The sequence below is a fragment of the Otolemur garnettii genome, unplaced genomic scaffold (assembly GCF_000181295.1).
Source record: "Otolemur garnettii isolate 467f Iridium unplaced genomic scaffold, OtoGar3 scaffold00020, whole genome shotgun sequence".
Classification (NCBI taxonomy): domain Eukaryota; kingdom Metazoa; phylum Chordata; class Mammalia; order Primates; family Galagidae; genus Otolemur; species Otolemur garnettii.
The window spans coordinates 25,222,720-25,237,206 of NW_003852415.1; the positions used below are offsets into that span (position 1 = coordinate 25,222,720).

General features: G+C 37.9%; 1 protein-coding gene across 1 annotated transcript in view; it reads right to left on the minus strand.

Moving 5' to 3' along the window:
* SETD3 (SET domain containing 3) overlaps nt 1-14,487 on the minus strand; it is a 90,713-nt gene that overhangs the window by 15,419 nt on the left and 60,807 nt on the right. The window contains exon 7 of the mRNA XM_003787031.3: nt 824-882. Within this exon, the coding sequence (XP_003787079.1) occupies nt 824-882 (59 nt within the window). The remainder of the gene's footprint in view (nt 1-823; nt 883-14,487) is intronic.

Consider the following 14,487-nt stretch of genomic DNA (forward strand, 5'->3'; position numbering starts at 1 on the left):
AAAAGCCAATTGCAGTAAGAAACAACCCAACCAGAAATTTCAGTTCAGCTGACCTCTCACAAATTTTAAAGCCTTTTCCTCAGTACCAAAGGTAATGTTGGCTTTCATTATCATTAGAAACTAAATCTAAGCTTTGGGGGCAGTGAGAGATGAAGGGGAAATAAACAGAAGAGGAAGAAAGCCAGAGGAAGTGCAGGGGTAAGAGATTAAGGGAGGTGTTCACAGGAAGAAAGAACCAGGAAGGCAGGCTGTGCACAGGTTTCAGGGCCCTTCCACAAAACCTCCTTCCCCAAACCAACTCTACCCGCTTCTCCCCAAATGCTGACTCTGAACGCATGTTAAGCCTCAATGAAAAGCAAATGATAAAACCGGCTGCTGATCAGAATCCCCTAAGAATTGTTATGAAATGCAAAATGCGGGGCTTTTATTACATTGTGTAGTGAATTAAATCTTTTGTTAAAAAACCCCTATTTTACACTAACATAGCCTTTTTTAAATATGAAAAATATGTCTTTAGGACCACCCAACACTAATGTTACTCTTAAGTAGCATTTGGCTACCTCGATAATCCCCTACCACTACAGGTTAATGGCAATTTCTACGTGGCATCATGGCTATTAAAATGCCGATACTTATCCAAGCTGTTCATTATAACTTCTGAAAGACTATCTGTTTTGATGTTTTAAATGGTCACAGCAGGTCACTTCTTACTGAACCATTTCCCTCACTTCCAAGATCCCACATTCACTTAGAAACCACCCCCAACACACACACACACACACACACACACACACACACATTCACATACACAGCCCACACCAACCTGTAGTCCTCATAAGTGAAAGAATCCTTCAAGGGCAGTTTGTTGGCATGAGGATGGGTCTGGGAATTAGAAGTTTTAGAAAGCAGAGGTGAAAAGAGAAAAAGGAAAAACAGAAATCAGTCAGCAGAATTTCATTATTTAGCTGCCTAACAGATCCTAACAAGAGCCAAATGAAGCAGGAGGCGTCCAGCCGCGCTACTGAGGGATCATCGTGCTATTATGCTCTCATACATCACTGTCAACTTAATTTGTTGTGCCCAGCAGCCGCCATAAATCTGCTTCTTCATATTTCAATACTAGCACCCACAGACACCGTACAAAATAAAATTTAAGGTGGACTGACTTTACAAAAGGCAGGCACACCCTTGCCAAAAGGAAGCAGAGCTTCCAAAGTCAGGTGTTCCTCCTGGCCTTTCCTAATACCTCGAGCCATGATGTGCCACACAGGCCTTCAGAAGAAGATTTCAAATCTCTTCTGGTATCAAAAAAAGGAACAATTAAAGGCACTCTAATAAACTGAAGATTCTTTCATTCACCTCTCACTTAAATCACTTCATAGGAATCACCTTATGTGCAAATGAATCATAACACAGCAAATGTGAATCAAGCACAGAAAATCCAGGAAAGTATAGTTTTTATGAGATTATAAAATAAATAAGATAAAATAAGATATAAAATAAGATCATAAAACAAATAAGATAAAGATAAAACAGAGATCAGCATATGTAAATCTTACTACTTTTTTTTCGGGACAAAAGAACATTTGGTAAAAATATCTAAAACTTCACACTTATGAGAAAATGTTATATGTTTCATATTCTCTCTTCACAACATCCCCCCCTTAGACCTTTTAAGCACTTAAAAACTTTTGTCTCAATTAAGAAATTAAAAGCTGTAACAGTATAATTTTAATCTTCAGTTTCAATTACAGTCTGATAGACAGATTGCAGTAAGTGATCAAATGAACAAATGGTTATTTGAGATACAAATGAAATTCTGCTGTGGCTGTGTCTCCGCACCACTGTTAATGCACGAAGCTCCATGTAGCATGCAGTTTTTACTCTTGACGCATTGGCATCACAAGTGCACTGTAATTTATCATCGCTCACTGTAATGTACTCGCTGGCACCATGTGTAGGACGGTAGGGAATGAGGTAAAAGTGGCTCAAACCGTAAATCAATTAGAAAACAAAAGCTTGTGCTCAGTGCGCAATTTTAGGCAAATTATGTATTACAAAAGGCTGCCAATGGGTGTTAGCTCCCAGGTGCCTGCCTCCCCTCTAGTCTTTAGCCCAGTTTTAACCCTTTGGAAGAAAAGCCAAAATGTAAACATACATTCAACATGATTTTTAAAATGTATATTTGTGACAACAAAAATGAAATTAAAGTAGGTATGTTTTAGATCAACATATAAAATAACATACTACCCAGGGACATTTTCTAGCTGCTACAGAAAGATCAGGAAATCCCATCTGGAGAATAGAGGAGAACAAGCTCATAGTCAGCACAGTGAGGAGGTCAGAGTCCTGTGGGATTGGAGCGTCTCACTTCTAGGAGTCCTAAGGATGCTTTCCATTTAATTATTAAATTTATCTGCAATAGCAATCAAATTTTTCCTTACAAAAGTGCAAATTGGCATATATATAAGAACCAATTTGGTCACAAGTACTACAGAAAAACTGAGAGACTGTAAATAAAGGAAATGCCATTGCTAAAATTTCCTTTAACTTAAAATGAAATTTCAACTGGGAACTTTGCATATCCCCTCTGTTTTCATATGTTAGGAGGCAGGAAAGTGTTATTGTTTTCATCATTTGTAAATATTTTAGTTCATTTAAACTGTGAAATTTTCTATAATATTTTGAAAGTTAGTAAATTCCAATGCTAAGCCCTGTATTAAAAATGACACTCCCAACAAAAATGTTTGAATTATTAAATAGCAGAAATGTTCACAATTATCAACATTAGAATGTTGAATCTCAAAATGACTTGAAAAAGAATCTCCCAACATTCAAATTATCTTACACCTCAGACCCTACAAAACTATTCAAAGATGTGATCTCAGGGACCAGAGATGGACAATAAACTCTCCAAAATGTTTCCCTTTCTATTATTCATATATATTTCTTACAGTCCTGATGAAGTTGTAAAAGAAAAAAAAAAACCCAAGTAAAAAAAGGTATAAATGCATTCTTCAGATTAATTTTGAAGATTATTTTGTCTGCATGGTTACATAATATTTGCAGAATCTGTTAGAAATGGTTGTTCTTATCTTCTTTAAAAAAACAGGGTGTGCCCACTGAATGTAATTCTGGTATAAAAAGCTATTCTGCCACTGACACATGCACTTAACAGCAAAATGTGACACTAGAAAAAGGAAATAACTTTCATTTCAACACAGCTCTCACTACTGGAACATTATCGCCACCTACTGGGAAAAGGGGTGAATAGGTTAGAGTCAGGGTATTCTTGAATTACTTCTCAGAGCAAGGCCTCTCGGTTGCCACTTATTCCAAACTAAACCTGGATTTGTTGAAAATGGTTTCTAAAATTTGGTTTCTAAAAAAGGAACTCTCAAAATCATTACATAAAAGTTTTACAGAGCTTCGAAAAATTCAAATACTGACAATAATTCCTATGTAAAAAATACTTAACTTTGAAAACAAATGTTTTAAACTTACTCTGTTCTGAAAATGAACAAGGGTAAGACAAATGTCTACTACAAGCACATTGTAGTTTTTATTGTGTAGGTTTTATTGCTTTTGACAGCCTTTTCCAACGGAAAACATTCATAGCCTGTACTTAAAAAAAAAAAAAAAGTAAAATTAAAACAGAAAACTTACTTTCTTTTTTATAACCAATTGATTTTAGTATCCAAAGCAATTGTGACTACAGTTTCTAAGACATAGCTGCACCTGGGATGGGTGAGGAGCATCCCAAGAGAGGTTCATCTGGCCTGTCAGAAAGACACATAGGCAGGGGTCCTCAGGCACAGGCCCGAAGAGAGCAGGCCATGTGTATGTCCAAGTATGAACTCCCTGCAACCCAAACTTCCCAATAAATAAATGCAGGGCTAGAAACTAACCTCAGGTTTGCTGTAAACTTTTTAAGTGATTAATATTTTTACTTTCTTGAGCATAATAAATAAATATTTGAAGTTGGAAAAATGAATAATTGCCATAGCTCATAATCAGAACACTAAAGAGCTTACTTTCAACAGAGGATTCTGGTTTTTTCCCTGCCAAGCCAGGCAACCCAGTGAACCACTCTTCCCATTTCCTTTTCCATCAAAAGGAGGCATTCATTGTGAGACAGAAATATTGTACCTAGTACAAAATAATCACTATGTTTGGGAAAGATTAATATCTAAAATTGTTTGTTTGGCTTCAATAAAAAGGAGCAATATTGCTAAATATGTAAGTATGACATTTTGAAGAATTTACCATATTGCACGGGTCTGGTAGCTGTGCTTAAGGAAATTAAAAACCACTACAGTCAGCATATTTGATCCTTATTAAAGTTCTGTCTTGAACTATCACTCACATAAAACAAAAATAAACCAAGAAGAAATTTAAATAAAACCTACGGATTATAAGTGTTTGAAGATGAAAAAATGAACAATATTCCAGCTTAAAAAAATTGATTTAGCATGCAGCTTCTCTTTATAGTCCCTTGATAAAAATGAAATCTCCCTAACAAACACTTAATAAAACCTGTCAATATCTCTGGAAAGAAAAATGACACAAATGCATTAAGTATTAAATACCCTTGGAAAAAGTCACATATTCCATGAATTTTTGATGTACTATCTTGACATTAATGTAAAACCTTGATATTTATAATTGACAGATATTTAATAAAGTATAAAAGAAGATGGCTACCGTGCAGCATGCAAATTTTTCAGGTTGATCAGAAAGAAGAGATACAGACGTGCACTTAAACTAAATAAACAGTTAATATGCGCTACACAAATCAGCTGTAGTCTTATTTTAAGTTCATACAACAAATCTTTGTGGAGAACCAAAATAAGCAGAATTTGTTATTATGTGAATCTATAATTCAGAAAAATCTATGTATGTAAAACACCTTTGAAACATTAACAGCTCTACACAGGAACAAAGTACATTTAAGTTAAGGGCTTTTGTTGTTGTTTGTTTTTAACATGTAACAAGCATTTTTAAATAAAATAAAGTACTTCCATAAATACATGGAGAGGTATTTCCTAAAACAATTCTCAAAAAACCCCACATTTAACCCAAAGGAAGATTCAAAATGCTCTGAAAGGGGCAAAAAGGGTACATATGTAGCCTCTAAGATATAAAATATTTCTCAAAATCAGATCTTTACTTTTCTAAAGAATATTCTTTTCTATCTAGACCAATTTTTATAAGAAAACCAAATTGAATACATTAAATAATCACCTTCAATATGACATTTAAATATACTAAAAAGAAAGCTACTCAATTTATAAAAATGACTCCTAACTCCTATATTTTTAAAATTTTATATCCTGTTATAATGCATATTAGTTTAAAATATATATATGTGGTAGGTTCGCTGATTCTGTTCTGCTCTAAGACTTCAGGATCAGAAATGACAAAAAAATAATTCAAAAGTTGTACCTCGCTTGTTCTGATTTAAAAAACCAATAATCCCATGTAAATACATTTTTTTTTGCAAATACATTTTTCTCATTAAAATACATCTGCTTTTTGCTTTATTTCTTAAGCATATATTAAAAGGGGTATAAGGGGTTACAACCTAACTCTAGTGATGGTTCCACTCCACTTATTTTTATAGGGATGAGGTCTGTCACGAAACCTCACATTCAACCTTTCTGGGTAGATGCAATTGTAAATTTCAGAAATGTGACCCTATCTCACATGACCAAGAGACCTCTGGTGCTTTCAATGCCACCTGAGAAATCCCTGAGCAGGACTGCCTGCTGCGTCCTCCCTAAGCCCACTGGAGGTTCCAGGGCCTTAGCAAATTATCGTGTTCTTCACAAACTGAGGAGAAAGAAGAGATGCAACAGATAACTCCCTCCACCCCTCCTGGAAGCCGGCAGAGACCCTCTTCCTCTTCAAAGTGATGCTCTACCAACCATAGAGTGGAAGGGACAGGAAGATAAGGAAAAAAGAGGGATTTCTCCAAAAGGAGTCAGAATCATCGATGGAGAAATGGGAGAAGCGAAACAAAAAGAAGAAAGCTGAATACTGAAAAGATAACAGGAAGGACAAATTTTTACATTAAATACCTCAAGGTTTTTCCTCTCTATTCCCCACACGAAGGCTAATTAGAAGCAGGATACAAGACAGCAAGTTTCTAGTAGGTCAAAGCACCGCTCTGGTATTTTATTTTCTAAGTTAATATAACACAGTTTAACACAATGACAAACAGTAACATATCTACTGAATCTGAATTTAATTTTGATGACGATAAATCAGAATCAAAACATGGTTCATTTATTTGGCTCTTGAGGAAAAAAGTCAATGTTTAAGACTTTTATTTCTAACACAGATTACATTGAACCCTTCAGGGAATTTTTCATCATAAAGTTTACTGAATTTACTCAATATGATCAAATAAAAATTTAAGCATATCAATACACATTAAATTGAAACTTTCTGCTTTTCACTTATATATTAATTTTTCTATAACAAATGTGTATTACCTTATAAATAAAAAATTTTAATTAAGAAAATGAGAGTAGTGCAAAAATCACATTGTTCAATAAATTTATAAAATAATTTCATGGGGGAAGATTCTTTCCTCCCACTGGAAGACACTGAATCTATAATCTATATCCAGTTAAATTTAATTAAAATTTGTTAAACTATTTTAAACATATGCCTCTTTAAACATTTTTTATTAGTTATCATTTGTACATCCTGAAGATGGATACTAACTATGAACCAAATTTAGTCAAAAATCAATCAACATTTTTGATTTGCCAATCATTTATTTAATCAACAAATATTTTTTAGAAAGAAAAAACTAATGATAGGTTAACACTAGAAATTCGGGCAGTGCCTGTGGCTCAGTGAGTAGGGCACTGGCCCCATATACCAAGGGTGGCGGGTTCAAAACCAGCCCGGGCCAAACTGCAACAAAAAAATAGCTGGGCATTGTACAGGGTACCTGTAGTCCCAGCTACTCGGGAGGCTGAGGCAAGAGAATCACCTAAGCCCAGGAGTTGGAGGTTGCTGTGAGCTGTGTGATGCTGCCACAGCACTCTATCAAGGGTGATAAAGTGAGACTCTGTCTCTCAAAAAACAAAAAAAAATAAAAAGACTAGAAATTCATCCATTCAACAAACAGTTTAGGGCCCAGAGCAGTGGCTCATGCCTATAATCCTGGCACTCACGGAGGCTGAAGTAGGTGGATTGCCAGAGCTCAGGAGTTCAAGACCAGCCTGAACCAGAGACCTCATTTCTAAAAATAGCTAGAGGTTTGTGGCCGGCACCTGTAGGAGGCTGAGGCAAGGGAATTGCTGTGAGCGGTAACGCGTGACAGTACTCTACCTAGGGTGACAAAGTGGGACTCTCTCTAAAAACAAAACAAATAAAGTGCCCATTGATCCACGAATGGATTAACAAACTGTGGTATATGTACACCATGGAATACTATGCAGCCATAGAGAAAGATGGAGACTTTACATCCTTCATGTTCACATGGATGGAGCTGGAAAATGTTCTTCTGAGCAAAGTATCACAAGAATGGAAGAAAAAGTATCCAATGTACACACCCCTATTATGAAACTAATTTATACCTTTTATATGTAAGCTATAATCTAATAACAGCCTAAGAATACGGGAAGGGGGGAGGGAGAGGGGAGGAGGGAATGAGTCGAGGGAGGAGGATTGGAGGGATCACTTCTGAGGTTTATCTTACAAGGGTACAAGTGAATCTTTCTAAGAGCAGAATGTGAACATTTTAAAATAATAACTAAGAAAATGACACGAAGGCTATGTTAACCAGTTTGATGGAAGTGTTTCGGATTGTGTGTGAAAACCCCACACTGTACCCCAGAAGTGCATTAATGTACATAGTTACCATTCAATAAAAAAACAAACAAACAAACAAACAAAAAACCCAAATATTTTACTAAATGTCCCCAAGTGAAAGGTATTATTAGGTGCCCTATGATTAGGAGAAAAGGGACATCACTAGCATCCTCAGAGGGTTACTGCCTGACAGCAAAGACAGGTAAGTGACCAAAAAGAAACAAAAAAATATAGTACCAGAAGTCATAGCTCAAACTCCTCTTTCTTGTGGAGGTCTCTTTGGAATCCTCCATCAGGTCCTATCTTCCATGCTGAGCTCAGGTGGCACCTGGCAAGTGTCTGTGCTGTGGGCATTGATCAGCATGTCTTCCCCACAGTGGGTAAGCTCCCCAAGGTGAGTCCTTTGACCACTGAGTCCCCAGAGCCTAGCATGGTGCCTCATTCAAAAAGATCTTTTCTCCAATTGAGAAGGAAAACTTCCATCCTTTTCCCTAGGATGGCAGAGGAGAGCTACAACCTGGTGGACTGCAGAGGCTTCCTCTCTATCAAATCTATAAGGGCCAGAACTAAAGGTAAGAACACAGGAAGCAACAACTTCTCAAACCACTATGACAGTGAAGGCTATGGCAGGCAACCACAAGGACATCTTGTGTCCACCTTCCTCTTCAGAGGGTTCCTGCCCCTGGGGACAACCCTGCCACACTGAGACAGTGACCACATGCTTCCAGAAACACAGCTTTCCACTTCCTTTTCTTCTGTTTTATTTCTTATGAACATAGTATTTTTCTATCATCTAGGGATAAAAGAATCATTTTTTTTCTTCAAATCCATTTTTAAACAGATTTTTAAAAAGCCCTACACTATGAACCCAAAGAGAAGCAAAACAGACCAAGTCCACCAGTCCCCCACAACAAATGGTCACCAAAGTTCCCTCCAGTGTACTCCAACTCAGCCCAGGCACACAGTGAGCACCATTTGAAGAGATAGCCCAGGGACTTACTGGGTCATCTCAGCAAGCCACCCAACCCCTTTGTACCTCCATTTCCTCATCTGATAGGAGGTCACACAAGTTTTTTTACCTTCTTTTAAGCTCTTAAATCCTTTCTTTGCCTTTTGACACTTCCCCACCCCAAATACCCAATCTATTAGCTGACTTACAGACTCTAAAGAATGATCAAGCCTCATTTTCTGCTCTGCAAAATGTCAGCTTTACCATGTGATCAACGTGATTCAAAAGATATATGTCCTTGCAACTCCTCCATCTTATCATAAATTAGAAATGGTAAAAGCATAATTTTATAAAAACATGCATCACAAAGGCTAAAATTATTTAATATCAGTTTCATGATATATTGTTTTATTTTTCATTTCAGTTTTTTTAAGTTTCCATGATTCAGGATAAATACTTTGGACTCTTGTTTAAATTAGTCAAACCAGCATGACCAGAGTCACCAGTCATTTATAAGAAAAGAGTATTATGACCATTATTATGAAACTGACTTCTTTTATAAGGTAACTGACATTCAGAGCACACACATATTCCATCCTAGAAAAGAAGGGGCCATGGAATACAGGAAAGCTCTCTGCTATCTTCATGAGAATGAGAATGTGGAAGAGTGAGAGATAGATACTAATAATCACCATCTGCACTCTGTGCAAGGCACTAAATCGAGAACTCTGTGTATACTATCTATTCATGGTCATTCCTATGGCACTATTATTAGTCCCATTCTACTGATAAGGAGCGGGAGGAGAGAGAAGTTAACAGAGAGTGCCCAAGGCTACCCAGTTAATAAATGAAGAGGATAACCCAAACAACAGCTTTCTGGAGTTTATTCCCAGGCAAAGCATAGTTAGTTGTCCTATTTTTATAAAGCTTTATAAGTTCTGATATGGTAAATGTACTTTTGCTTGGTGAAATTCTAGAAAAATGCTTGGCAAATAATGCTCTCATTTAAAATTCACCACAGAGATAATTATAAAAGGCATTATAAAATTTAGAGGCAGGTGATATTTGCAAAATAAATCTATTACTTTCCAAATTGCCATTAAAAGAATATCATATTTAGTTATAAGCCTTTATCTTCAGTCATAAAATCTTAGATCTGGATGGCAAATTAAAGATTATCTGGCCCAAATTTTCCTTACAGTTCACATGAAAAACTCTGGTCCAGAAAACATGAGTGTAGCAAATACATGTATATGCATTTGGCATATTTGGAATTCATTTTCTAGTATTTTCTTCACTAAAATCATGCCACACTGATGTCCCAGTAATTTCCAGTATTCCAATATCTAAAATTCCTATCATTTTCATGATAACCGAATAGCTGCTAAGACACCCTATAGCTTTATCAATCATTAAACCAGTATATCTTCAAGTTATTACACTGTCATTACATTATCTTTTTAGCTACTTTCAACTTTCCTAGTTGTCATGTTGTTAGGGAAATGAACTTTGATCCCTCAAATGTTCTGCCTTTAAGCTTAAAGGAAGTTGACGAAGTCTATGAGTAGCTAGTGAGTAATGAACTCTAGGGTACAGCAGAATCTGAGAACAGATATTTGAGGTTCTAGTAAAGACAAGACAAATTCTGATGCAGTAAGTCAATTCTGATGATTTAGGAGGACTGCCATAATTGAGTGACCCTCTGAGACACCCACATTCTCAAAAATACCACATGAATCCATACATCACATACAGTCACCAGCTGCCATGAGTTTACTTTGGTAAAGCTCACTGATAACAGAACCTAGGGTAAAGGTCCTCGCTGCACCATCTCTGGCTGCTGGTCACAGAGGAGATGGGTGAAGATGCAGGGCTGAAAACACAATGAAGGCCCAGTGCTCTGCCATCCTGCTCTGCCCTGTGGGTGCATCAGGTGCCTCGGCATATAGGGTCTGCGGCCATAAGCAAGCTGTGGGAGTACTGGCTCTACTCTTCCACCCCAGAAATCTCAGTAACTTGAGGGAAGCAGCTTTCACTTATTTGTATTTCCTCTTTTTCTCTAGTTCCCAAGTTTAAAGCATGTTTCAAAGGTAATAATCAGAGAAAACCTCCAAACTATTTCTCTGTATCATTTTAGACAGAGCAAAATTATAAATGCTCTCACCTAGAGTAGAGAGGTAAATAGGGCTTTGAACGAGATGTAACACAACTGCTCTTTTTGTAATAAAATTACTGAAAAAGAGCTATATAGCTGTGACAAGTCTAAATAACCCCCTTTTTTGGTATCGTCTGGAAAGGGAACTTTCAAACACATTACCCTGAGATTTAACAAATAAAAAAATATTTTAATGTTACTGGTAAAATGTCCCCATTAAAATTATAATGAAGTAGGCTGGGTGCAGCAGCTTACGCCTGTACTCCTAGTACTCTGGGAGGCCAAGGCAGGAGGATTGCTTGAGCTCAGGAGTTTGAGACCTGCTTGTGCATGACCAAGACCCCATCTCTACTAAAAATAGAAAAATTAGCTAGCTATCGTGGCAGGGGCCTATAGTCCCAGCTATTTAGGAGGCTGAGGCAGGAGGATCGCTTCATCTCAGGAGTTTGCGGTTACTATGAGTTAGATTAACACCACAGTACTCTAGCCTGGGCAACAGAGTTAGACTCTATGTCTTAAAAAAAACAAAAAACAAAAAACTGCAATGAACTGAATTATAGGATTATAATTTATTAGAGTCAAAACAGAATGTTATTATAGTAAGTCAAGACATTCACCTGAATAACCAAATGCAATTTAAAATGCTTGCGCCTTTGGGTAGAGTAGCTGAGAGTTTTCTTTTTGATTAAGCAAAATTATTTTATATTATCTTCACTTAATAAAAAACTACCACTCACTTCATTAGAAGTCCAAACCAAAATAGGAACCAGAATTCTCTTAAGCATTATTTGACTAAAAAAAAAAAGCAAGAACTAAGGTGTCATAAGCACTTGCCAGATATTCACTAACATTGACATTTGTTAGGAAAACAAGTCATAAAGAAAAACTCTTTTGTAAAGTATTGTTAAAGTTAGACTCTGCCTGGAGACTTTACAGCCTTTGTACTACCCTGGATGGAAGTGGAACACATTATTCTTAGTAAAGCAGCACAAGGATGGAGAAGCATGAATCCTATGTATTCAACTTTTATATGAGGACAATTAATGACATGGTGGGGGTGTGGGAAGGGGAGAGCAGAGAGAGAAAGAAGGAAGGAGGGGTGGGGGAAAGGAAGAGCAGAGGGAGTGAAAGAGAGAGGGAGTGGGGTCTTGGTGTATAAAGCACCTTTTGGGGGCAAGACACAATTCTAAGAGGGACTTAACCTAACAAATGCAATCAGTGTAACCTGGTTTCCTGTACCCTCAATGAATCTCCAACAATAAAAACAAAAACAAAAACAAACAAACAACAAAAAAAAGTTAGACTCTCCCTTTCTGCCTTTAAACTGAACAGGGTATAAATTCCAGAAGAAAGAAGCAAGGCCAATTGTACAGGGAATGTACCAAGCTTCACCTGTTTCTATCTTTAAGAGTTAAGACAAGTGACAGTTAAGCAGTACAAGTTAGAAAATGCAAGTCTACTTCCTTTTCCATAAAAAAATTATATTTTGCCTTATATTTTCTTAAATGCTTTACTGATCAATATCTTGGAAATGGATTTCAGTCCATTCCCTCCCATAGGAAATACTACCTTACATTCTAAGAATAATAGCATTTTGTTGAAGTAATAAGTTTTTGTAAACAAATATTTAGTGAAGGAAGAGTCTAATCATTGCATATTGTTTAAACACTATCTAGAAAACAGATAATTATTAAATTGTTGACCTGGAACAGAAAGTGAGAACTTCAATATACTAACTTTGATAAGTCATCTTTTGATACAAGATGGTAACTGACTATAATCATAGATGAGAAAATATTTCAGGACTGAGTTATAGAAACCAGGTTGCTGACTCTTAACCCAAGGCCCAGAAAGTCAGGTAGCATTTATGTGCAGGAGACAGGAATGGCAGTGCCAAAGAAACCTAGAGAAGAAAGACCAGAAAGGAGGAAGCAGGAATGTGGGGAGGTGAGGAGACTGGGCAGTGAGAGAGCACATTGGCCCTGTAACCCCAGACCCAGAGTCCTAACAGAGGATACTGCATTGCATTTGGGAGGGGCCTGAATAACTCCGAGTGTGGCATACTCTTGATGAATGTCATGATTAAATACAGAAGATAGCCAGGTGTGGTGGCTCACTTTTATAATCCCAGCTACTTGAGAAGCTAAGGCAAGAGGATCTCTTGAGGCCAGGAATGTAAGACTAGCCTAGGTAACAAAGCAAGATATCCTCTCTAAAAAGTTAAAAACAAAAAGGCTCGGCGCCTGTGGCTCAAGCTGCTGGGGCACCAGCCACATACACCTGAGCTGGTGGGTTCGAATCCAGCCCGGGCCCGCCAAACAACAATGATGACTGCAACCAAAAATAGCCGGGCGTTGTGACAGGCGTCTGTAGCCCCAGCTATTTGGGAGGTGGAGGCCGGAGAATCACTTGAGCTCAAGAGTTGGAGGTTGATGTGAGCTGTGAGCTGTGATGCCATGGCACTCTACCCAGGGCGATAGCTTGAGGCTCTGTCTCAAAAAAATAAATAAATAAAAATTAAAAAAGAGTTAAAAACAAATACAGAAGGTAAACAGGACATTATCTCAAAGGCATAGGGATAGTCTGTAAACCAAGGAGATGAAGTCAAGACCGATAAAAGAATGAAGATGGTGCCAAATTTCTGCCCCAAGCCACAGGCTTGCCTTAGCTCCAGTGAGATCTCCCCTCAGAGGGAGAAAGGGAGGGAAACACACAAAGAAACTCTGAAATAGAGATAATGGAGGAAATTCTTATCCACAGCCTCAGCTTTCTCAGTAGTGTAGAAAGAGGGAGCCTGGGAAAAACTGAGACAAAGACCCTGAAACAATGCCCAGGTAAAGGACAGAGGCCAGCCCCGAAGACACAGCCCACACTTCTCTGGGCAGGAGTGAGGCTCAGCAGCCAGGCTGAGAAGTGTTGTCTCACCATGGTGCTATCCTGGACCTAGACACTCTCCACCATGCTCCAGGGCCCAAGTGCAGAAGATGAGAAAGGGGACAGTGAGGAGGACATGGAGTTCTCAATGACCATGTATTCAAGAAACCTGAGAATACTATAAAGCAGGGGTTCTCAAACTTTTTAAACAGGGAGCCAGTTCACTGTCCCTCAGACCGTTGGAGGGCCGGACTGCGGGCCCCAGGACCAGATGGCTGCTAAGCAGGACAGACAAAGGCGGCAAAAACACCCAGCGGGCCGGATAAATGTCCTAGGCGGGCTGCATGTGGCCCATAGACCATAGTTTGAGGACACCTGCTATAGAGGAACCCCCCTCAGATGCAGGAGATAGGAGGGCAGGTCAACCAGAGGGAGGGCTAGTGTACTCCAATCACGGCTATACCAGGCTCACTTGGAATACCTCTACTTCTTTAAAATTAAAGTGCAACATAAAAAGAAATAGGACTAGAAATAATTCCCATGTGGATGTTTAATGTCTGTATCACCACATAAATAACATTCTACCAGGTTTGCTGAACTAACGAGTCCTACTCTACAGAATAAAAGGTTTAACAGACTACCTTTCCAAGGTAAGAAATGGCAAGCAGAAACTCTGCCA